At 37.6% G+C, this 23,075-nt stretch overlaps 2 protein-coding genes, 3 long non-coding RNA genes and 4 other non-coding genes across 11 annotated transcripts; 3 read left to right on the top strand and 6 right to left on the bottom strand.

Moving 5' to 3' along the window:
- The first annotated feature begins 1,933 nt into the window (after window positions 1–1,933).
- Window positions 1,934–5,814, top strand: nsrp1 (nuclear speckle splicing regulatory protein 1). Of its 2 annotated transcripts, XM_004076277.5 has the most exons (7): window positions 1,934–2,069; window positions 2,787–2,877; window positions 2,951–3,007; window positions 3,475–3,603; window positions 3,763–3,970; window positions 4,354–4,456; window positions 4,531–5,814. In XM_004076277.5, exons 1-7 carry the CDS (start codon window positions 2,050–2,052, stop codon window positions 5,291–5,293), a joined length of 1,371 nt encoding a protein of 456 aa, XP_004076325.1. In that variant the 5' UTR covers window positions 1,934–2,049; the 3' UTR covers window positions 5,294–5,814. The 2 variants fall into 2 exon arrangements, with proteins under 2 accessions (XP_004076325.1, XP_078786859.1); XM_078930733.1 differs by lacking the exon at window positions 1,934–2,069 and having other exon boundaries at window positions 2,795–2,877; window positions 3,090–3,603.
- A 1,151-nt stretch (window positions 5,815–6,965) lies between these two features.
- On the bottom strand, window positions 6,966–9,644 carry LOC101163508 (uncharacterized). Of its 2 annotated transcripts, none has more exons than XR_177496.5 (8): window positions 9,513–9,644; window positions 8,926–9,001; window positions 8,682–8,728; window positions 8,555–8,586; window positions 8,305–8,367; window positions 7,910–7,961; window positions 7,664–7,720; window positions 6,966–7,445 (listed from the first exon to the last, which is right to left on the bottom strand). It is a non-coding gene; the product is annotated as an uncharacterized LOC101163508 (long non-coding RNA). The 2 variants fall into 2 exon arrangements; XR_177497.5 differs by having other exon boundaries at window positions 9,509–9,638.
- LOC111948711 (small nucleolar RNA SNORD65) lies at window positions 7,796–7,869 on the bottom strand. The gene has a single exon (XR_002874673.1). It is a non-coding gene; the product is annotated as a small nucleolar RNA SNORD65 (small nucleolar RNA).
- Window positions 8,044–8,121, bottom strand: LOC111948716 (small nucleolar RNA SNORD49). Its single transcript, XR_002874678.1, has one exon. It is a non-coding gene; the product is annotated as a small nucleolar RNA SNORD49 (small nucleolar RNA).
- Window positions 8,439–8,513, bottom strand: LOC111948712 (small nucleolar RNA SNORD65). Its single transcript, XR_002874674.1, has one exon. It is a non-coding gene; the product is annotated as a small nucleolar RNA SNORD65 (small nucleolar RNA).
- On the bottom strand, window positions 8,810–8,886 carry LOC111948717 (small nucleolar RNA SNORD49). The gene has a single exon (XR_002874679.1). It is a non-coding gene; the product is annotated as a small nucleolar RNA SNORD49 (small nucleolar RNA).
- Window positions 9,645–9,683: 39 nt separating the features above from the next.
- LOC144983680 (uncharacterized) lies at window positions 9,684–12,614 on the top strand. Its single transcript, XR_013647445.1, has 4 exons — window positions 9,684–9,868; window positions 10,423–10,613; window positions 10,743–10,839; window positions 12,329–12,614. It is a non-coding gene; the product is annotated as an uncharacterized LOC144983680 (long non-coding RNA).
- On the bottom strand, window positions 12,603–13,885 carry LOC144983681 (uncharacterized). The gene is made up of 2 exons (XR_013647446.1): window positions 13,443–13,885; window positions 12,603–13,124 (listed from the first exon to the last, which is right to left on the bottom strand). It is a non-coding gene; the product is annotated as an uncharacterized LOC144983681 (long non-coding RNA).
- A 1,651-nt stretch (window positions 13,886–15,536) lies between these two features.
- On the top strand, window positions 15,537–23,025 carry rab34b (RAB34, member RAS oncogene family b). The gene is made up of 11 exons (XM_004076276.5): window positions 15,537–15,676; window positions 15,913–16,046; window positions 17,275–17,366; window positions 17,977–18,042; window positions 18,408–18,509; window positions 18,739–18,803; window positions 18,914–18,965; window positions 19,036–19,117; window positions 19,894–19,984; window positions 20,062–20,169; window positions 22,307–23,025. The coding sequence occupies exons 2-11, from the start codon at window positions 15,933–15,935 to the stop codon at window positions 22,354–22,356; spliced, it is 822 nt and encodes a 273-aa protein (XP_004076324.1). The 5' UTR covers window positions 15,537–15,676; window positions 15,913–15,932; the 3' UTR covers window positions 22,357–23,025.
- Window positions 23,026–23,075: the final 50 nt, after the last annotated feature.

Here is a 23,075-nt window from a genome sequence, read left to right as displayed (position 1 = left end):
TTTTTGGGCTGTGGTTTCTTTGTTTAACAATATTCCTTAAGTACAATAAAACAACAAAATGTATTTTTGCATTTCCAAAATAAATGCAATGCCCTCAAATGTGTGACTAGAAATAAACATGTAATGGGCCCAGAATTTCATGCAGGCACAGAAGTGACTCTCTAAAAGTAATCTAAAGTGATTAAAAGTGAATTTGTTCAAGGAATAATAATATTAACTGCATAAAAAAGATTCAATGCTTTCATTGGTTTTTGTGTACTCTGTCCATTTAGAGCTTTTAACTAATGATTGACCCTTTTTGAAATTTTTGGAAGGTTGAATTTGGATCACAATTGTGTTGTAGTACATAAGTAGAAAGGTTTGCTACGTATTAATAGATATTTCATACTAAATATCACTAATAACTTTTTTTTTCTTTTGTAAAATTTGAACTACCCTCTGAAAAAAACTGTACTTGTTTATTTCATAAGGGTACTTGAGTATAAGTATAGCAAGTATACTACAGACCATGTATGTGTAGGAAGTATAAATACTCAATACTTTGTAATACTAAATTGGAACATTTTGGTTCCACAATATATAGATGGTATACAAAAAGTAAACTTCAAGTATACTGCCTCACTTTTAGTATATGTAGTACACTTGAATAGACTACTTTTTGCTAAGGGCCTTGTTGTAGTTCAAACACCAAGTAAGAATTCCAGGTGAGGGCCTCTGAGGTGCATGGCGCACCCATCTGCTACACTGTCATCTTCCATGCCTGAGGTAACAGATTGATGATAATGCTGGCAGCCGTGACGTAAACCTCACACACAGATTTTTTGTCACCAGGACATGTAACACAGCACACTTATCAGTCGGCATAGGTATGCACAGACTCACCATTGCAATTATGTTTGGAACTTGTGAAATGTCTGGAATCTTCCTCTTTTAAATTATGAACATGCCAGAACCTGAGTTTGGAAATCTAAACACAAAAACAGATTTACAGTGTTTTTTCTGTAGCCTAAAGCAAAGTAATTAAAACCATTGATTTAATGTTACTGCAAGGGAGTGAAAACTAACGTATTAGTGATGTTTCAATTTTTAAATGATTATTTGACCTCTCATTTTTTAGTTTTCTAATTATTTTCTACACCACCGTGAATTAATCCTTATAGTTTGTCCTGTCTTTGCTCATTCACTGAGCAGGCAGCTTTGGAGAGTTTGTTTGGAAAAGAAGGATTAGCAGTGAGGCCCAAGAGGAGATGAGATGTAGATTACGACACAGATAATGGTGTTTAGATTTACAGACATTCACAGGAAGCTGTGGGGATGTGAAACCCCGGATCTAATCAAAGGTAAACCCGGTAGCCTTTGATGTGATCTAAGAAATTGGTTTACAATTATGTTTATGGAGAAAATAAAAAACTGTTCAATATTATGCTTCAGAAACTCCATGTAGATGCTTTATTCAATATACTAATATGATCCACTACAGATCTGCCAAGAAAGCACCTCGTGTTTCAAAAAATATATATCTTTAAATGTATCTAGAACAACTGTACGCACTTCTACTTGTGTTTTTGTTGAGACGTTATAGACGGGTCAACCATTCACACTAAACTGATTCAAAGTTAGGAAGAATGTCGCCATCTATTGGTAGTGTAAAATGATTTAGTACATCAACGTCCTGACTGACAAATTTGAAGCAAATTTTATCCAGTTGGTGTAAAAAAACATTTATTGAATGTAAAATCTGTAATTTTATTTAACATGGTAGTTTGTGTCACAACTACTAAATTTGAGTTGGAAAAATGTGGACAAATCCTGAATTTATGTACACCATTTACCTATCTGTTTTTAGACATCCGTACATTCTCGACAAATGTGAAGCGACTTAACATAAATAAAAGAAAATATAATCATTGCAGCAATTCAGCTAGTGAAGAGTAAGCATACATGACAGATTAAATGTATTTTGTCGGTGCCTGAGTAATTAATGGCGGCTTGCAGACGTTATAATGTTAGAATCTGCGGAGCCTGAGTTGCCATTGTCCTTAAAGCAAGATGGCGGTCCCTACAAAACAGTAAGTACCAAACATGCTAACCGGTTATAAGATTTTTAAAAATAATAGTCAACCTCAATGGGGTGTTGAGGTTGTTTAACCAAAGTAACTGTAGTTATCGTGTTGTTGTAAATGATCATTGTTTAATAACGTATGCATTCCTTAATGCATGATGAAGCTCGTCATTAGCTTTAAGCTAATCTACAACAGGAGCAGTTCGGGCTTTTCCCTAGCCTTACAAATAAACTATTTTGTGTCATTGTTTTATACGCATTTCTTTATGTTATCTACTAGACGTGGTAGTTTGTCTAAAACAAGTACGGCTGTCAATGGCGAAGCTTATGCTTCTGCATCTACAACAAACGAGTTCTTTTCTAGAAGCGATTCTCTAACCTGGAAAGTAATGTTGTTCAGAGGAAGTAATTGACGCATATAGTGTCTTTTTCAATTTTTTTTAAAAAATATGTAAAAAAAAAGTATGAAAATTAGGACAAAATAGTAGTATCATTCGCTAATCAGTTAAAATGCCTGTATTTCCAACAATTTCCATTAGGTGCTTTCTGCTTTTGTTTTGTAACATTTATTCGAGATGTCCATCCGTTGCCCTTTTTAAAACTCAGTTATTTATTTTCGTGATTATAACATTTGTTAAAATCCACCAAAGATAAAAGGCTGTAATGTGTATGTTTTAGTTTGTTGGAACATAGAGTCCTTTGAGAGCCTCCTCACTTTCTTCAGGTATGGGTTGATCTTGCCCCAAAAAAAGGGAGTATCAAAGATCCTTGGCTTGCCGAAACCTTCAGTGTTTGGTGATGACTCGGATGAAGAGGTTTGTAAACTTTAATATCATATAAATAACATCAGTCCAAACATGATGACCATACTTTAACAAATGTTTCCAGACCTCAGTTGGGGAAAGTTTGCAGAGGGAAGCTATTAAGAAGAAGACGATGAAGCAAGTGAGTACAAATCAGTCACTTCAGCTTTTTCCATTAATTTAATCATCATTTTGTCCCTTTCGGGGTCACGGGGCTGCCTTAGGCTATCCTGGCCACTTGCGGGCGAAGGCAGGGGACATCCTGTACAGGTTGCCAGTTGTCTGTCGCAGGCCCACAAATCACAATCATGCACTCTCACATTTACACCTACGGACGACTTAAATTAACCAACTAACGACCTATGAAGTATGTTTTTGGACAGTGGGAGGAAGCCGGAGTCCCCAGAGAAAACCCACTCATGCACAGAGAGAACATGCAAACTCCACACAGAAAGGTCCCCCATCGGTGTTCTGTTTCTGTCCCACACCCGGGACTTCAACCAGGGGCCTTCTTGATGGGAAGCAAGAGCGCCAACCGCTGCACCACTTTTTTTTCTTTCTTGTTTTTTTGTTTAAAGCTTTATTATTTACCTTCTTTAAAAACCATAGACTCGTTTGGAGATGCAGAAGGCCCTGGAACAGGACAGCACGGTTTATGACTATGACGGTGTTTATGATGACATTCAAAAACAGAGGCTAGAGAATCACAAAAAAATTCTCGGAGGAGCTGATAAGAAGGTAATTTAACCTTTTGTTGAACATTAATCTGACAGAGTTTTGACATTATTTTGTCGTTGCTAATTAGTTGATGGTTTTTGCCAGATAAAAGATTGCATTAAACCTTTATGTAATCCTGTATTAACATGTGTTCAAGTCTTTTGTGTATTCCTCTTGCAGCCAAAATATATCCACCAGCTGATGAAAGCGGTAGATGAGCGAAAAAAAGAACAAGAACGAAGGGAGGAGAGGAAGATTCAAAAGGAAAGGGAGGCAGAGGGGGAAAAGTTTGCAGACAAAGACGCTTATGTTACCTCTGCTTATAAGAAGAAACTACTGGAGCGACAGGAGGAGCTGGAAAGAGAAAAGAGAGAAGCAGAGATCGAAGGTTAGTCATCTTTTTCACTCAGAATGATTAAAAATGTTATCACTAGAAAATTGGAATCTTTTTGTGGTGTTCAAATGTTGATGGATTCTGTTAAAATAAAATATTTCACTATGATTTCACATCAAATGCTTTCAGATGCTTTTACCAATGACAAAACTAAAATAATACCTAATTTACATTCTTTAACCTTCATAGAAATGTATGTGAATGTTGATCAACATGTCTGATGCTGCTCATCAAAAACTACACTAAACAGTAGTTTCTCTTTTCTCATTCTTATGGTGATGCCTTTCCTGTCAGCTGGAACTTTTTGTGTGGAAACAGTCTTAAAATCACCACTTGTGCAATATGTATCTGTAAAAACCATTGTCTATGTTTTCTAGCTGCTTTGGATGTGAAAAAGCAGAGGGACCTGAGTGGTTTCTACCGTCACCTGTTGAACCAGACAGTCGGAGAAGAGGCGATTCCAGATCGTTCAGCAGAACGGTCAGTTATTGATCTGTAACCAGAAAATGGCTCTTAGGGTTTTTTCTTCAAACCTTTATCTTTTGTTTTTACAGAAGTGAAGCTTCAAATGTTTCAAAAGACACAGAGAGGACTTCACCAGGCCCCTCAGCAATGTCCCATGAGAATCTTCCTAGTTCGGGCAGTGAGGATGAGGAGGGGGAGGCCCTGGAGCAGAAACCTGGATTCAGCAAGCCCAGCGGAGGCTCCGCACACCTGAAGCGTCAGTACAGACAGAGATCGCCGTCATCGGGGAGTGAAGAAGAAAGAGAAAAAGACAAACATAAGAAGAGCCACCGAGACCATGAGAGGGATAGAGACAGACATAGGGGAAGAGAAAAGGACAGCAGACGGAGCGACAAGGACAGAAGGAAAGACAGAGATAGGGATCGTGGAAGAGACTATGAGCACAGCAGAGGCATGGGGGAGACAGACAGGCACAGCAAGAGGGAGAGAAGCCCCAAGGAAAGAGAGCGGGATAAGAACGGGGACAGAGAGAAGAGGAGGCATTCAGAGGAAGACAAGCGGAGGGAGAAAAAGCAGCAGCAGGAGGAGGAGAAGGAGCATAATAAGAACCCTGAGAGAGAGAATACATCAGAAACAGAGGAAAACAATTCTGAAGATAAAAATGAAAATACTATGGAAAAAGCCGATGAATCAAAAATTGAGGGTGAGAAAAAAGAGACAGAAGAGGAGAAGTGTAGCAAGTTTGCAAAGCGCAGTACAGATCAGACTGTGACTTCAGCTCGGGAGAGGTACATGGCCAGGCAGATGGCTCGCTCCACAAGTAAGAGCTATATTGAGAAGGAAGAGGACTGAGATTTTCTGCACAAAAAGATAAAAATGTTTGAATCATTAAACACAGAGAAAAACTGGAGTTTTCTGTCATCAGTACCTCTATATTATACTTTTCTACAAGATTTATCTGAAATAAAACCCATCAAAGAATGGATTATAGTTGAAATAAACAAGGAAGACCAGTTTTCTTCTTTGTTGCAGGCTGTCCTGATGTACACTTAGATTAGTCAGTTGTATTGTGTTAACAACTAAAAAGGCATCACACATTGTCCAAATTTGCCCAGTGCTTCAGCACTGAGGCTGATTTCTTAATATTTTCAGATTTCTAACATTTGTGGTTTAAAGCTCTAGACCACTTCCTGTATTTATGCGTTGGGGAACCTAAAGTTGTAAATCAGTATCTTTGTTTAGACCTTATTGTATGAATATCTTTATAAATGCTGTGGTTTAAAGGCTCTTTCTGTAGAGTAAGGGACATTTAATAGCTTAAAATGCCTGTAAGTTCTGCAACACAATTTTCATTAAAGCATTGTTGGATTTTCTTTTTCATTGTTTTATTCATTTAAGTCTTATTTGGAAGGAATGATTTATTGATGATTTTGTGGAAGATCCTTAGTAAATGTGAAGCTTTGCTGCTCCCAAGTAGAATATTTTGCTATCTTTGTCATTCAAGCCCTGAGTTTTTGCCTATATTTGACAGTCTTTATGTGGTTTCATTTTTCTCCATCCATTTTTACACCCACTTATCTCTAGAGTTGCTGGGACTTATCCCACCCACTGCTGGGTGAAGGCAGAGAACATCCGCCAGGCCATCACAGGGTTCTGATCTGTGCCTATGCACAACTTTAGAGTGGTAGATTCATTTGTTTGTTTTTTCAGGTACGTACAGAAAATAGTATTACAAGATTCTCGATAAACTTTGACCTTAATGAATTTTTAAGAAAAGTCTTCACATCAGATCAGCAGAATGTTTTTCTTCCAAGTTTGTACATTATTGAAAAAGGAATAGATCCCTCGTAACAAAGTTATGTCAATTTACTGCCATGATTAAGGCTACAGACATGAAAAATTAGCTTACAGAAGGACAGAATGGATACCTGGCTGCTGATTTTCAGAGGAAGTTTCAGTTTTAATGCAATTTAGTCTTAGAAAAACCAAAGTCTGCAGAGGTTTATTTACTTGCGTTTTGAGCTGAAAAGCTCTCAAAACTGAGACCTAAAACAGGATGAATAAACGCTTCGGAGTCATTCGGTAGCCAATGAGCTACTCGATACCGGGATGTCCTGCCTCCTCTCCGCTTGATTGACCTGTCGCTGATTTCACGTGAGCAGGTTTTTAGAACCGAAACCGCAAAAAATAAGACGCGACTCAAAAAGACGATTTCAGAATGGTTAGAAAACAATCCGGCAGCTGAGAAATAGGATTGTGTGTTTTTGGTTGCAAATTGTAGGTTTTATTCTCGATTTATGCATTTTGGCTCTCGGATTTAGGGTTTCTATGCGCAATACAACCGACTGTTGTAGCCACTGCATTTAAAAATCCCACCATTTTAAACATTTACCCCATGTGTTTAGATAAAGAAATGTTTAAGAAAAAAAGCTGTGACTAAAATAAAAGTTTACTGGCTTAATTTCAGTTAAGTTACGAATTTCACAGCAAATCTCAGAACCATTTATTAAAATAAACATTCACATCATGATTTTCATGTTTATTTTTAGAATTTCAAAATCACAATTTTATTAATTTATCTTAACAGCAGATTAGTTCATGTAGTAATACAACATTAGCTGGTCTAAAACAGGACAAAAATAAAACAAGGTCAGACTAAATAACATCAAAACACTTTAATAAAAAACAGAAAGACCAGCATTTATTAATGTCACTTAGTGTAGTAATTAGCAAGTGTTGTTTTGGTCAAGTAATTAAATCAAAGCAATGAAATAAGTGCAAACTAGGACTGAATATGAGAGTATTTCTGTTTACCTCAACAGTTGCAATATGACTTTTACATGTGAAATTTTTTTACAACAGAAACCATTGATTTTCTACATACATTAAAGTTCTGTTGATTATATAAATGTTAATTGGAGGGGAAGCTCTGAAACAAAAGGTTTAAAGAAAACCAAGCTAGAACTTCAAAACATGTCAGACGGCCGTTGCTTTAGGTCTCCATCTAAAGAAAAACAAAACATTCAGTTACCAAATAAGACAAATCATGAAGCTATTAAAGCAGAAATGTAAAAGTGCCTCTGTGTTACAAGTTTATTTAAAAAAGGGACAATGCAATTAAAAAAAAATTTTAAATCAAACTTAAGCCAGAATTAGCCAAAGGCTAGTTTTTTTCTGTGGTCCCCAGGCCATGACCGGAAAGGCAAAATGTACAAATCTTACCAGATTGAACAGAATGATGTGGCGTAACGATGCAGGTTTCCCTTTTACTGCCTGATACTAAAATAGAAAAGAGGTATACTAAACATAAAAATAAATAAATTCACATTTACAAGTATTAACACTAACTTAATTATTCAGAAAACCGAGAGTCACCACTGAACAATCTGCCGGTAATTCCAGCTATTTTCAGTTTAGTTTCATCACTACAATTCTTCACAGAAACGAGAAGATAAGCCAGGTGTTTACCTCTCATCTTCATCCAGAAGCGTTACAAGGAACGGCGAGATCTGCAGGGAACCTGTTTCAAGAAAAAAATAAAAAATAAACGAGGGAACAATAGAAAACAAACCTAAACACAATAGTTGTGATTATATAGTAATTCTCAGAAAAGCGGATTAGAAATTTTCGTCAGTTATCGCATCTGACGGCACTTCCTATTCCAGGTTTTCATCATTGAAAATCCCTACGTCACAACAATGTCACCATTGTGGCTAACAATCCACATTTTAAGATCTTTTAACGATCACACAAATAAACAAATGCAGAATAAAAAGGCCTTTGGTTTTAAATGTTTTCATTTATGCAATATTTTTTTAAAAACTTGTTTTATCAGTGAGTTCAGACATTTTAGATCAACTTACCAGAGGCAACTTAAAGCATCTGTATCCTTAAAGTACATTTTTGAACATCAACCTGTCCAACACCTACAAAAAAACAAAAGTACAATGAGACCAAACAGAGCTTAACTAATAAAAAATGTTCCTGCCCATTTAGTGTTCAGAAAACCTTATGATCACCACTGAACAATCTGACGGTAATTCCAGCTATTTCAGTTTATGTTTCATCACAACAGAGGCGGACAGTTTTAAGCATGAATTGATGCATATTTACCTTCAGACAGACAATCCGGAGTTTGTTCATCACTGAGGAAAACAAGCATGAAAAGAAATACTTTAATCTGACAGATACTTCAACTTTACAATCATGCAAATTTCTCGATTACAGTTACACATCTTACTTTAATTTTAACCTTCGATTTCCTCGAGTTTGTGTTCTTCATGTTCCCTGGAAAACACAAAGACTATAAAATTCACATGATGAACAAATGAAGATTGGTGGTTTAAACTAGTAGTCAGTCACGTTCAGGCTCAGAACTGTGATCAAGAAACATCGTCAGTTATCGCATCAGACGGCACTTCCTATTCACAATTTTCATCACAGACAATTTAAAACATTAAGGAAAACATGATGGAGTGAAGTACCTGCACGAAATGCGTGAAGCCTCCAGGACAGCAGGTTGAAGTTTGCTAAACTCATTTCTGATTTTCAATCGAAAACCTGAGAAGAAAGGCACAATTAGCACTAAAGATTTTATTTATACACACACAAACTTATCCAACAGAAAGACCGGATTTAACATTTATTTTACTGGCACAAAAATGCGTTATACAGCAATGAATAACTAGAGGAATGACGAAGAAGACATCAGGTTACGCATTAGCATTAGCCGCTAAATTAAACCTGACCCCAAAAAAAGCAATAAACTGAAGAGCATTGCTAAAATGTTTTATAATTCTGTTACATTTAAAATTAGTATACAGTGGAGAGAAAAAAATCAAATACGCAAAAGATGCGATAAACTCAGAGAAAACAGCTGCTAGCTTCTCCACGTGGCTGTCTTACTCTTAGGCCTGCGACAGACCACATTTCAAGCACAACTTCGGAATTAACAGAAATGGTCTAAAAATAAAACCTAAACTTTCAAAACTGTTTCAGGGAAACTAAAATACATTTCTAATTTGCTTGGGAAGAACGCCGCCACAAAATAAAAGAGCAACTGTCTACCTACGTCCGGCTCAGCAGGCAGGAGCGCCACAGAGAGGTTGACTTGCAGCGTGAGAGCCTACTTAAACTGGAGCGGCGCGGACATTCTACGTCACAACTTTTCAAGTAAATTTGGCGCCTCATAGACCTTTTTCGCAAAAACCGGAAGTACGTCATCAACGTGTAAACCTAGTTCCGGTTTGTGCTTCGCTTGCGGAGGAATGGCAGAGCCTAGAGTGTTTTCGAAGAGCCCGAGTTGTGTTCCGAAGTTCACCAGCACCGATGTGATGAATAGTGTGAAGATGCATTCGTCCACTAAAGGAAACAAATTGGACAAGGGATATAAATTCGTCCACGAAGAGTTTATCCACCATTACCAAGGTAAGCTTCAGCTAGCTTTAGCCATAGCCGCATCACCGCTAACTCTTTGTTTACGTCAACTGTAAATCCTGGTGTTATTAATTTGTAATATAAGGCATAACACATCGCAGTGAATATGTTGTGTGTATGTTTAAGTGAAAAGGCATGAGATTAACATAACACCCAAAAATTTGGTGAAGCTGTAAATAAGAAATGTTAAGTTGCCCAAATGCGTCTTCATTCTTTTTGCTGCGGTTGCGGCACTTTCTTCACTTACTAGTATTATTTTTCTGAAAGTATGGTGAGCAGAAGTCCTCTTTTCCTGGACATGTCCTCTCTTTTGATACTTATATAATAAAATAACATTGAACATAGATGAAATGTAATTATATTTGCTTCATTTATGCAGCTCTGAACACCAATTACTCTCGATGAAATATCTCACAAACTCACTTCACTCCTCTTTTTTACAAACTCAAATCTGGTCACCCTACTGAAAGTTATAGTTTCATTTTACATTGATGTAGCAACATAAGTATGTCTTAATTTCAACCTATTTAATTTATTGTGTCTAGATATCGCTGGATGCAGAATGTGCCAACCTGAAAGCTTTCTTCTGCAGTTGTGTGGCTGCTAAAGGATTTTGCAATCACATAGTTGCCATCCTGTTCCAGAGCGCACATTATTCACAGCTGGGTCTGCAGGCTGCTCCACCCCCCCGGCCTGCACGAGTGGCTTGCAAAGATGGCACAGACCAAGAGCACAGGTGGGTTTGTGATCATATTGTCATTATTTTTTAAGAACGGATGTGTATCCAGAACAACTCTAAATTATTATAAAAACACCCCAAGTAGTGACTACAGACTGTAATTGCTTTTTGCCTTTTACTTATAAGGGAATCCATCCTGAACCGGTTAGTGAGCTGGTGGTGCAAAAGCCCAAAACAGTTGGCAGGGACGGTCAGAGGTCCACACTGTACAAGGCATATACAGGTAATTAACTTTTTGTTGCTTTGTGAGCAAGTTAAGTTTGTTTTTTTTCTAATCTTATGACTAACCAAATTATGGTTACAGCAGATATAATGAATTAAATTGAAATGTAGTTATGCACTTATCAAATCAAATCAAATCAAACTTTATTTATAAAATAGCGCTTCTCATGCACTTTATTGCAGCTCGAAGCGCTTTAACACTAAAAACAGTAAACACACAACATTACAATAAAAACCCCAACCCACCCTTCACCCTTTCCACTCCCCTCCATTAAAGCACATGACCCATGGCTCCCACGTACAATGAAATATGACTATGTAACTGTAAAAAATAAATAAATTAATAAACAAACAAGTATGGCTTGGCTCTGCTGTGAGGAAACAGTATCTGGGAATCCTTTCATACCAGGAGCCAGCCCGGCCACCGGAACATCGCCACAGCGCCCACCCAGACCGGGACAACACCGGGGTCCCCCTCACACCCAAAAGCTGTAAAATTAGACCCCAGCCGCCCCAGCAAGGGCAACAACTGCAGCAACAACCGCTGACCAAGCCGGCAATCCCTGGAGGAAAAGATCCCCTCAAGAAACACTGGGGCTAAAATCATAAGATGCTAAAATTAAAAACATAAAAAAGAAGAAAAAAAAATACATAAAATTGAGAATAAGATGCATAAAATTAAAATAAATACATAAAATAGCATATATTAAAACTAATAGAATAAATTAGCAGTTAAAATCAACTAAAAGCTAAATTAAAAAGGTGAGTCTTGAGCCTCTTCTTACAAACCTCTACTGTCTCTGCGGCCCTGAGGTTCTCCGGAAGGCCGTTCCACAGGCCAGGACCATAATGGCAGAACGAAGCCTCACCATAAGTTTTGGTCCTCACCTTGGGAACAACTAAGAGGCCAGCACCGGAGGACCTCAGGGTCCGCGAGGGCTCATATTTTAAAAGAATATCATTTAAATAAGAAGGCCCAAGACCATAAAAACATTTATAAACCATTAAAAGAACTTTAAAATCAATCCTGAAACGCACAGGGAGCCAATGCAGCGATTTTAAAACCGGTGTAATGTGTTCCCGCCCTCTGGTCCTCGTCAGAACTCGTGCGGCTGAGTTCTGCAGAAGTTGTAAGTTTGAAAGAGACTTTTTGGGTAAACCAGAGAGCAGGGCATTACAATAATCTAAACGACTGAAAATAAAAGCATGCATTAGTACCTCTGTGCTGGCAAGAGAGAGGAACGGGCGACTCTGGCAATGTTTTTGAGATGATAAAATCCTGTCTTAACGACATTTTTAATGTGTGGGATAAAATTTAGCTCAGAGTCAAAAAGTACGCCCAGGTTTCTCACACATGGAGAAGGTTTAAAATTATGAAGATGTGGTAAAATCATCTCTCTCTTGTCTTCAGAACCGATGATTAAAACTTCAGTTTTGTCCTGGTTGACAGTTTATGTCTAACTTTTGTGTGTTGTGTTTCTCTTGTGTAGGACCACAGCCAGATCCATATCTGATGGCATCTGGAAGCAGATTATGCCAGGTGCAGCCCCAACCTCTCATGGCTGTGTTGGATGGGTTTCTGAGATGGAATGAAAGAGAACTTGGATATATATTGTGGCAAATGCATGAATGCATACCTTAAATTACACTTATCTTGTCTTTAACAATCAGTTCAGCCTTCTGTCTTACTGTTGATCTGTAATGTTATTTTTTATTGTAAATGTTTGATGTTATTTGCATACCAAAAAATTAAATGAGGCACAATTTTGACCAAAATTGTTTTATTTGTTCATCTAATTTTTTGTGTAGTCAGTCACATTTCAACAGAAAAATATTACGAATATAACATTTATATTTAATTAGATTTTAAGAATATGTGGAAACACTAAATTTTTCCATACTATTTGAACATTATACATTATTTACATACCAAACATTAATTCACTCTTCAAAACAAAAAAGTCCTTGATAATTTGCCAAAACACGGCGGTTAAGCCAGATCTGATTCACACCGCCCATCAGTGTGAGCGGCACAGAGAGTTCCTGATGTGGAAGGACTTTATCCTACCGATCACTCTTTCCACCATAATTCTGAGGCGGGTGATGGCTTGGATTTGTTCATTTTCCTCCTTGCTGAATTGAGCTGAAAGCTTAAAAGGTGGAATGATGATCTTAGATCCAATGTCAGTTAGGAGGTCTTGAACGAGGAACTTTTGTCCGCCATGACATCGTCTCCTGGGTCCAGCAAAGGAACTTGGCTTCTAAGTCATGGATGTAATCCAAAGCCTCATCCAGAGCACATGTGAAGATAAAGAAATTAAAAATCAGTCTTAATATATTTATGCTACCTTTCAACACAACACAGTAATCATGTTTTGAAAAGTATGTTAAGTATTTAATTACAAATACATTTCATTTATTTTTGTTAAGGAAATTACAAAATGACAAAATGCTCAAAAGTGATTAAATACATGTAATTAAAATAGGTGAGAGCATGAACATCTTTTATTATAAATATTAATTTTTTCAGGTAGAAATGCATTTATCCAATAACGGTACACATAGTTGACTAACGTTAACCAAACACATTATGAACAACCTTACCTGTGTCACGTAGTCCTGATCCATCTTTACTGCCTTAGCTTAGCCACCGTATGCTAGTATCTTCACAGCATAGCTGCATAGACTGACGTTTGAGGTTCTGTCATATACTGACTCCCTTCTCAAAGGAGCAGTAAAGTTTTTCCAAGGGAAAATACTCCGGACGACACCACTCTTCAGGCGACGAACGACGCAGCCGCACCACAATCCGGAGCGAAGTTAGTAAGTGCCGGCAGCAGAGGGTGCTACCTGTGTTTACATTAAAACTATGCCCTTCATCTCTTCGCATCGCCTATATCCATTTGGGTTTCAGGTTTGGATCCACAGGAAAATAATGAAATGAAAGGTAAGGCTGTTTTTGGTAGGAAGACGAACAGCCTGGAACGCAACAGAGACTGCAACTCTTCGACTCTGCCATTCTTCATATCTGCTGCTACGCTAACAGGAAGTTGTTTTACACGTCATTGACGTATTTCCGGTCGAAAAATGCGGAAGTGTGAAAAAGGTCTATTGGCCAGAACTCCCCTCGCTTGTTTAAAATGTTTCTTTTTTGTAAACATTTTTACGTTGTTTGGAATTGATCACCTTAAGTGATGCTGCATTTCAATGTGTTTTTTTACTAGTAGAAAAGTGTTTTTTTTAATTGATAAAATAAAAAACTCACAACTCTGAGACAATAGTGTAATTCTGATGGCTCATAAAGAGAAAACGGTGTTTGTTTGAGATACCCATGCATTAGGCCTGCACAATATACCGCAAATTTATCGTTATCGCAATATCCAGCTCTACAAAATGCATATCGCAAAAGACTGCGAATATCGCAATAAATCGCAAACCCAAAATGTGTTAAAACAATCTTCTAGCAGCTTGAAGCATTTAACGAATCAAATAAATCCCTTTATGCTTTGACCAATCAGATGGACGCCTTCCCATTGTTGACCAATCAGATGGAGGCCTATTATGTTAGATGTTTGTCCCCCATGTCGATGAGGGTCATTTGGAGTATAATTTTTAAACTGTTGCAATGAAATGGGAATGATGTTTTTGTTTATTTTTCTATTTGTTTATTTACCGCAAATTTATCGTTATCGCAATATTGATCACTAATATCGCATATCGCAAGTTTTCCTCATATCGTGCAGCCCTACCATGCATTAAAGTTTTTTTTAATATTTGTCAAAAGATGCATTCTACTTATTTCCCATGAGAATTATCAGTTAGATTTGAATATTTGAAAACAACAACAGCATCTATGTGTGTATATATATATGTTATGCAAAAACTAGAGAGTTACTGAATCAAAATAATTTTAAGAAATTGAAATTTTAAAGCAATTAAGAAGGAGGTTTTCATTGTGAAAAACAAGTAGGCATGCCATCTCTCATTTGCCGTGAACAGCATACAGAACCTTTTATCTTTCGTCAACCACAACAATTTGCACAATTTTGGAATTGATATTTAAAACGGGCAATTATTGAAAAACATTTTCATACCTCCTGCCACAATAATTCAGCTTTGACTGTAAATGCATTAACACCTATTCATTACAGAGCACTTGTAAAAGCTCACAGCCACATAAACTGTGTGCTTTCAAAGAAGCAGTTATGACTTAAAGCAAATAAGAGAAGTTTCATTTTAAGTTGGCTTATTTTCAATTTCTCATTAATTCTACCTATAAATGTGGTCACAAATATAAGGGGTGTTCCTTTTTAATCAAAATACAAATATAGTGGAGTTAGACATTTTTTCAGTACTTTTTGTCTGCCTGCTGTGAGTTATTTTTGATTTACAGTTTTTTTTTTTTAAACTCTAATTCCAGCCATAAATGAAAGTGATTCATAAAGACTACAATTTTGAATATTCTACCCAGCTCTGCCAGTAAATTTGACCCTGACTACTGTTTGTCGTTTTCAGGTTGTTTCTTTATATTTTTTCCCCCTGTTATTTTGAATCTATCAACTACTACTATATATTTACCTTATGAAAAACTGAAGAAAAAGAACATTAAGTTACTCCTCAAGTCCCTAGTGACATTTTAAGAGTTTGCTGTCAAACGTGTCCACAAGAGGGCACTTAGAGTGTAACTCCAGGAGAAATGAGAGTTTCCATTTGGAGAGTCTGCTGTGGAGAGAGCGTCCAGTTCAAGAGCAGGCTTGTAGGTGTCAGAACTTCCAGAATAGTTTTTGCTGTTAAACTTGGAATTTTGCATCACATTGATCATTTTAAACATCATTCAGGTAAAGCTTTTCATTTCTTTGTTATTAGTTCCCTTTTTAAAAACTAGTGGTTTGACTTGATTTTTTTAACACCCTTTTCTCATGTGGTTGCTCCTGTTTATTACCGTTTGATGGAAAAACTCTTATTTTTGACATTCATGCTCACACCTTGGTGAAGATTGGAACTGTCACACGTGTGCTGTATTTCAGAGAAAGTGAGCAGACATTCACAGAACCTTTTTTTTCTGTTTATGTAGAAATGTGCCTGCTATCTTGAATGAGAGGAGTGTTGGTTACGGCCACAACTGAATGTGTCTCTGTGACCCTGAAAACCTGCCGCAGCATGTTACCACCTGTGAAGAAGGACCGGGTCATCACTCACCTCCCGAAGGTTTGGAATCACCAACTCATCTGCATTCAAATACAGAATTACTATATTTAGTTAAAACACGTTTAAAAAACGACCAAAGTGAGTGGTAAAAGTTAATTTAAAAATGAAAATGTCAGTGACACTTTGTAAATTGCAATATCTAATATTTTAAAAATAAAATTGTTTTAATGTTCTTTACAAAGCGCACACTGTTAAACGTGAATAACTTCTGATCTGTTAGTTAGAGTCTGTAACCTTAAGTATGGGGTTCCATTTGTGCCAAAAATACGTTTATGTGTTTTTGGTCCGAAACATATTGTTGTCACAAATTGAACCCCATACAAGTGGAGGGAAAAATGTGTCAAATTTATTAGTAAAGAAAAGAAAACAAAAAGTTTTGAACGCATTTTCTTTCCTCCTTTAGCCAAGGATAAATAACAAATTCTAATTCTTGTAAAGGCTCAATTTAGATTTAATCATTTTCTTGATTAATAACTAAAGTACCATCCCAGACAATAGGGTAGTTTTAAACTTCTTTCACAGGTGCAGGATGAATCCTTTTTGCTTTATTGGAAGATGTACATTATTTTTGATAAGTTATTTTGTCTTAATTTGCATATTTTAAAGATTGGCAGCAAAATTATATGTAGACTAGAATCATTGCATCCACTATAGAGAGGGAAAGGGGAACTTTGTGTCATGTGCAGTGTGATGGAGAGATAAGAAGGTGGTTGTATCAAAATCATTCCTGGATTAATACATTGATTGTGTTTGCACACACACACCCCACCCTCTTGTGTCTGTGTGGGTTTGCTCCGTCTTCTGGTATGTCAGCGCTTACCTTGTTAGTCTCCATTTGAGAAACTCTGGTAAGTGGGATCTGCACATGCACCCTCAAGACTCCAACCCAGAACAGGAAGAAGCTGAAAATGAATGAAGAGATGAAAGGTTTTGCTAAACTCTCATCTTTACTGTTGTGCAAGAAGATGAAGTACACAGACACACACACCCATATAGTGTAATGCGATTACAACAAACAGTGCAACTATTGATGTTGAGTCTATTTGGAACGTAGCTGAAAAAGTTTGACAAACTTAACAAAGATTTAACGCAGATCATCTGCTTCCAGAGCAGGCAAAAGCGACTTTTGACGTGTCTGCCCTTCTTCTGTTCCCTCTTCCATTGCCCTCCTGTGATTGCTTTTGTTCTGCTGATTTCAGTTTTTGTCCTCCTGCTTACTCCTCCGCAGTGTTTCAGTCCTCATGCAGCCCTGCACACCAAAGAGGGCTTCCATCCAAAGGTGAAAGCTGCATGCCAGACGCAGAGGGCCAGGGCGTTGAGGTGAGGCTGGAAAAAAAGTAAAACCAAATAAAAACACACTAAATAGAGCGTCGAGACTGCACACCATCATCTGGCTGGAGCTACAGACAGAGAAGCGTGCTTAAACCAATTAGCTCTGGCGGAGAGTTTTGAAGTCACGCTCTGTCTGCTGGATCAGCTGATATTCATCGCCAAAAACCCACATCTAACTAAATTCTTACACTGGTTTGTTCTAGATAAGACAGAAGATGTTTCAACAAAAACCACCAAATCAGAAAACTTGGTCTGCAAGCTTCTAAAAAATGGAGATCTTGTTAAGTTTTGATTAAGTTTAAAGAAAAGCTTCAGAGATAACCCAACTGTTCATCTGTTGTCTGTCTTTAACAGATATTGCTGATATGTACAAACAACTGAAGTTTTACAATGTTATCACATTATTTTTTTCATATTTCTGCATTCTGGAGGGTCACACGTGCACACTAGTTCATAGATCTCTTGTTAAAGGTACAGTTTGTATCATGTTAATCTGAATGCATAGTAAAAGCCACTGATCTGTGTGGCTCCTGAGATCCTTGCATGAAACACCCTGCCACGCTGCTGTTATTCACACTCTTTCTCTTCCTTCTGGTAGCTTTAATGTGGCAAAGGTCATCGTGGTGGGGGATGTTGCCGTTGGGAAGACGTGTCTGATCAGCAGGTGAGGCACTAACAAGTCAGCATCCTCGTCTTGGGTGTATTTCTGGATATTTGGCGTAAAGCTTTTGATTCATTTCAGAAGCAAAAGAAAACAGGGAAAACCTTTTTTATGGACAATAACTGCAAATAATTGGAAAATGTGTAACTTATTGCAAGAAGTGTACAACACACGTGTGCAGATCATAAAAAGGTTAAAAAGAAGCAATCTGATTTTGCTCATGTGAAGTAACATTTTTATTCAATCACTACATTTAGATTTTGGCATTTGACCATGTGATGTCAACTTCTGGATATAAATTAAAAAATTAAACCTCAGTACTGAAACAAACGCATTACAAACCGCTTTTATTATCGTCATGTCTTTAGGTTCTGTAAGGGTGTATTTGATAAGAACTACAAAGCAACCATCGGGGTGGATTTTGAGATGGAGCGTTTCGAGGTGCTTGGTGTTCCTTTCAGCTTGCAGCTGTGAGTTGGCCACTTTGCTTGTCAAGATTTCTCTGCATTCTGATCCACATTTGCATTACCTGCTTCTCACGGTCAGATTGGTTTAATATTTTTCATGCAAAACAAGCTAAATATAAAATAAAAACCTTCAATTAAATGTCTTGATCAGATCTTTGTGAGGTCGTCGAGGAACGAAAAGTTTTGTTTGTCTTGAAGGTTGACGGATTGAACTGCGTCTGATTTGTTTCAGGTGGGACACAGCCGGTCAGGAGCGCTTCAAGTGCATCGCTTCCACATATTACAGAGGAGCACAAGGTGAATCTACTTTTGCTGCCGATTCTGAGATGAAATGAGTCACTCAAACTATTTTTTCCAATCAGTGAAGCTGTCCTTTCTGTTTCCTTTCTTTTGAAAACGCTCGCCAGCCATCATAGTGGTGTTTGACTTAAGCAGTGTGACCTCTTTAGCGCATGCAAGGTATGCAGCCCCTGTTTTTGTGACTTTGTTGGAAGTCTGTTTCACACTTTACATCAGTGTGTTTGTTCAGGCAGTGGCTGGAGGACGCCATGAAAGAAAATGACCCGTCCAGTGTTTTACTCTTCCTGGCTGGCACCAAAAAGGATCTCAGTGTGAGTAACGATCATGAAAAATCCTTGAATAGAAACAGAGATTGAAGTACAGGTAATTCATAACTCTTTCAGAATATATTTCTCAAGAACTATATTTTTAGCAAACCCTTAATTAGCCAGAAACGAATTTGTAATAATAAATTTAAAAAGTACTATTAAGTCCTGTTTTTATGTTAATATAATTTTTGTTTGGGCTCAAACAACATATTCTGGTTTAAATCTGCACCAAAAAAGTGTGTTTGACCTCAAAACTATGGTTCCTAATTATTTTAAAGGTAGTTGTTTAATTATGTAAGAGGTTTTAATGCTGGATATACACACAAAAACCCCACTTGTTTTGACTTTATAAATGATTCAAGTGACAGCCTAAATACTGATGGAAACAATTTCAGCACTATTTTTGAGAAAGACCTGAGTGTAACGAATTAAAAATATTGCATGATGTTTTGCTAAAAGGATAACCATCACTTTTTACAACTCTGTAGATCTCCTGTTTAGCATTTTTATGCAAACGTAGCAAATATTATCGCCTATCTACTGATTATTAGTCAAAGTACTTAAAAAGGAAGTAACATGGGGCAAGTTTAAACTATTTCATCCCTTGACTTATTTAATACTTTTTTCTTATAAGGAGTCCAAAATACAGATTAGCTAAAAAAGTACCTAAATCTTTGTGCTCATTTTGTTCTATACTTATAAACTCTTGATCCTTCAGGTTCACAGGATTTATTCTAAACTCTCAAAAGTCACTAATAACTGTATATCTTGTTTCTCAGACCCCTGATCAGCTGAATTATATAGAACAGGAAGCCATCAGACTTTCTGAGGAAATCAAAGCAGAGTACTGGGCTGTGTCTGCAAAGTCAGGTGGGAGTGAAGCATCGACGCCTCGTGCTTTCTCTGATCGTCCTCTGTTTCCTCCCTGAACTGTCTCTTCTGTTCAGGAGACGGCGTCAGGGACTTCTTCCTACGAGTTGCATCTTTGACCTTCGAGGCCAACATTTTAGCAGAGATTGAGAAGAGCGGGTCGAGGCAGGTCAAAGACATTGTCAGTGAGTCATTTTCCCATACATTCAGATACATCTGCATATTCTGAAATGTATTGATGGCTCTGATACCCGGAGCTCACACACGTCAGGGGGTTAGCATGAGACCAGCAACAGGAATGTAAATCATATCACATGTATGCTTTTGTGCCAGCCTACACTGCACCGCAGCAAAAACAAAAAAACTTCTATTAGAACAAACAGTCTTTAGGATTTGTTAAGAAATGAATTCGTAGCTGACATTTTTTTTAAAAAGGTACTAAAAAATAAGAACATGTATCAAAGGATTTGCATTAACCCATACTTTTTCTTCAAAATGATCTTTCATTAGGGCCTGAGCACGTAGTGCAAGGACCCTATTGTTTTTTGGCTTTGATGCTTTAACAGAAGCTTTACTTTCAAATAACATCATAATACACTCACCGACTACTTTATTGGGTTGGACCCTTATGGCTTGAGAACTGCCTTATCTTTTGTGGCATTGATTCAATAAGGTACTGGAAACATTTCTCAGAGAGTTTGGTCCATATTGACGCGACAGCATCACACAGTTGCTGCAGATGTGTCGGCTAAACATCAATAATGCCAATCTCCTGTTCCACCACATCCCAAAGGGGCTCTATTGAGATTTGGTGACTGTGGAGGACATTTGAGTCCAGGGAATTCATTGTCCAGCTCGAGAAACCAGTCAGAGAGGATTCCAACTTTATGCCGTGGGACCTTATCCTGCGAGAGAAGTAGCCATCAGAAGACGGTTACACTGTGGTCAGAAAGGGATGGATATGAACAGCAGCAATATCCCCCACACCATGACATCACCACCACCAGCCTGAACTGTTGACACAGGGCAGGATGGATCCATGCTTTCATGTTGATGCCAAATTCTGACCCTACACATCCAAATGTCACAGCAGAAATGGAGACCCATCAGACCAGGAAATCTTTTTCCAATCTTCTATTGTCCAGCTTTGTTGATCCTGTGTGAATTGTAGCCTCAGTTTTCTGTTCTTAGCTGACAGGAGTGTGGTTTTCAGCTGCTGGAGCCTATCTGCACTCAGAGATGCTCTTCTGCAGACATCGGTTGTGACCAGCTCTTTTTGAGTTCCTGTTGTCTTTCTATCAGCTGGAACCATTCTCCTCTGACCTCTTGCATCAACAAGGCATTTCCACCCACAGAACGGCCGCTCACTGGATATTTTCTCTTTTACAGACCATCCTCTGTAAACCCTAGAGATGCTTGTGGGTGAAAATCCCTGTAGATGAGCAGTTTCTGAAATACTCAGACCAGCCCGTCTGGCACCAAGATGCCACATTCAAAGTCACTTAAATCCCCTCTCTTTGCCATTCTAAAGCTCGGTTTGAATCGTCTTGGACCATGTCGACATGGCTAAATGCATTGTTGCTGCCATGTGATTGGCTGACTAGAAATGTCCAGTTGGACAGGTGTGCCTGATAAAGTAGCTAGTGGGTTTACATGTACATAATGTTTCTTCACCAGTTTTACCTGTACCATAATTGCAAAAAAAAAAAAAAAACAAGTTTATCAAAACAATTCCAGTGGAATTAAGAGGACAAGTAATAGTTGGATTTATGATCAAATCTGCTTGACCCTCAACTTTTTAATGGTTTAGAGTTGTGAATCCAAACAATAATAAAGTGGGGAAAATATAAACTATAGTCATTAAAGTATCTGTTGTTCATTTATTCACTAAAAACTTGGTGATACATTTTGAAATTAAAGAACAGACGCCAAAAGAAATGCAGATTACAATTTTTCTTTCAAGTTTTAATATCTTATGTTTTTTTAAAAGCATCGATTGGACAGTTGGGTATTTAAATATTCGCTTTTTTAAACCACTACTTCAATGGAATCTGCTCAGAGGGATGATAATCTTAAGTGAGAAGGTTATTAAGTTTGAACAGTTTTTTTTCTTAATATTTAACATTTTTACTTTATTTATTTGAAATGTTTGTTAATTCTATTTGATTTATTTTATATTTTCCTTGCAGGCTTGAGTTCCGCATGTGGCTCCATTTGTTTATTGTTGTTGATACTTCATTGTTGGTTGATCAAATCTTTTGTTCATTTGTTGACACTTTTGAAACAGGCTTTTCATTTGCTCCATTTGTACTTTACATTCAGGGATCACGGACGGCGACCACAAAGCGAAGAGGAAATCCAACTGTTGCTGAAACTGAGCTAATGGTTGTTTGGATTGAAGAAGCAATAATGCATCAACTCAAGGCGGAAAACTCAGTCAAGAGGTGCAGGGAGGTCTTTGTCAGTGGAGATTTTCAGAATAATGTCAACAGATGCGGTGGTACATTTTAAAAACGATGTTAAAGGAAGTGTATCTGCTGTGACTAAAACACACGTGAAAGCTCCAGCTTGGTGAGATCCTTGTTGGTATGAAGTTTTTATCATGAATTCACACACTGGTATCTTTGTAAAAGAAAGTTTCTGCTGCGGCTGAAATGAAGCGTTTATTCTCCTGGTTTTCTCACTGGCCTGCTGTCATATGACTCCGTGCTTCTAATTCAATGCGCACGCTGCCTCCAGTGACCAGCGTCATGCCCATAATGCAGCTCTCCCCTCCTCAGGACTCAGGAGTTCACATGATCTTAAAAATGGAGGGATTGTTTTTTGGAATGGGGAAAAAGCAGCAAGTTATGTCCTATTTTCGTGGTGAATAAGATGTGGTCAAGAAGAGCTCCTGCTTTTGCAAACCTCTGTGCACTCTCTTTAAATGACTTCAAAAAATCTTTCTTATAAACAGTTTTTTTAAAATAGAATGTACACTTTGCCATCTTTGACACTCCGTATCAGATATCATTGATGGAAATAAAATAATGTTGACCACATATGGATTGTTTATTAACTGCAGATGAACCTTTGAATATTTAGGGTGGTT

This window comes from Oryzias latipes, chromosome 14 (assembly GCF_053564925.1).
Source record: "Oryzias latipes strain Hd-rR chromosome 14, Olatipes_Hd-rR_3.1".
NCBI lineage: Eukaryota > Metazoa > Chordata > Actinopteri > Beloniformes > Adrianichthyidae > Oryzias > Oryzias latipes.
Note: the sequence above shows the minus strand (reverse complement) of the source record. Positions and strands in the feature narration are given on the sequence as shown.

Bases quoted from the DNA above. Each gene is read 5' to 3' on its own strand.
- rab34b (XM_004076276.5), top strand. From the start codon at position 15,933: ATGAGAGGAGTGTTGGTTACGGCCACAACTGAATGTGTCTCTGTGACC. The intron at 19,118-19,893 runs GTGAGTAACGAT...CTTGTTTCTCAG, and splicing joins GCACCAAAAAGGATCTCAGT to ACCCCTGATCAGCTGAATTA. The intron at 19,985-20,061 runs GTGGGAGTGAAG...TCTTCTGTTCAG, and splicing joins GGCTGTGTCTGCAAAGTCAG to GAGACGGCGTCAGGGACTTC.
- nsrp1 (XM_004076277.5), top strand. From the start codon at position 2,050: ATGGCGGTCCCTACAAAACA. The intron at 2,070-2,786 runs GTAAGTACCAAA...CACTTTCTTCAG, and splicing joins ATGGCGGTCCCTACAAAACA to GTATGGGTTGATCTTGCCCC. The intron at 3,008-3,474 runs GTGAGTACAAAT...TAAAAACCATAG, and splicing joins AGAAGAAGACGATGAAGCAA to ACTCGTTTGGAGATGCAGAA.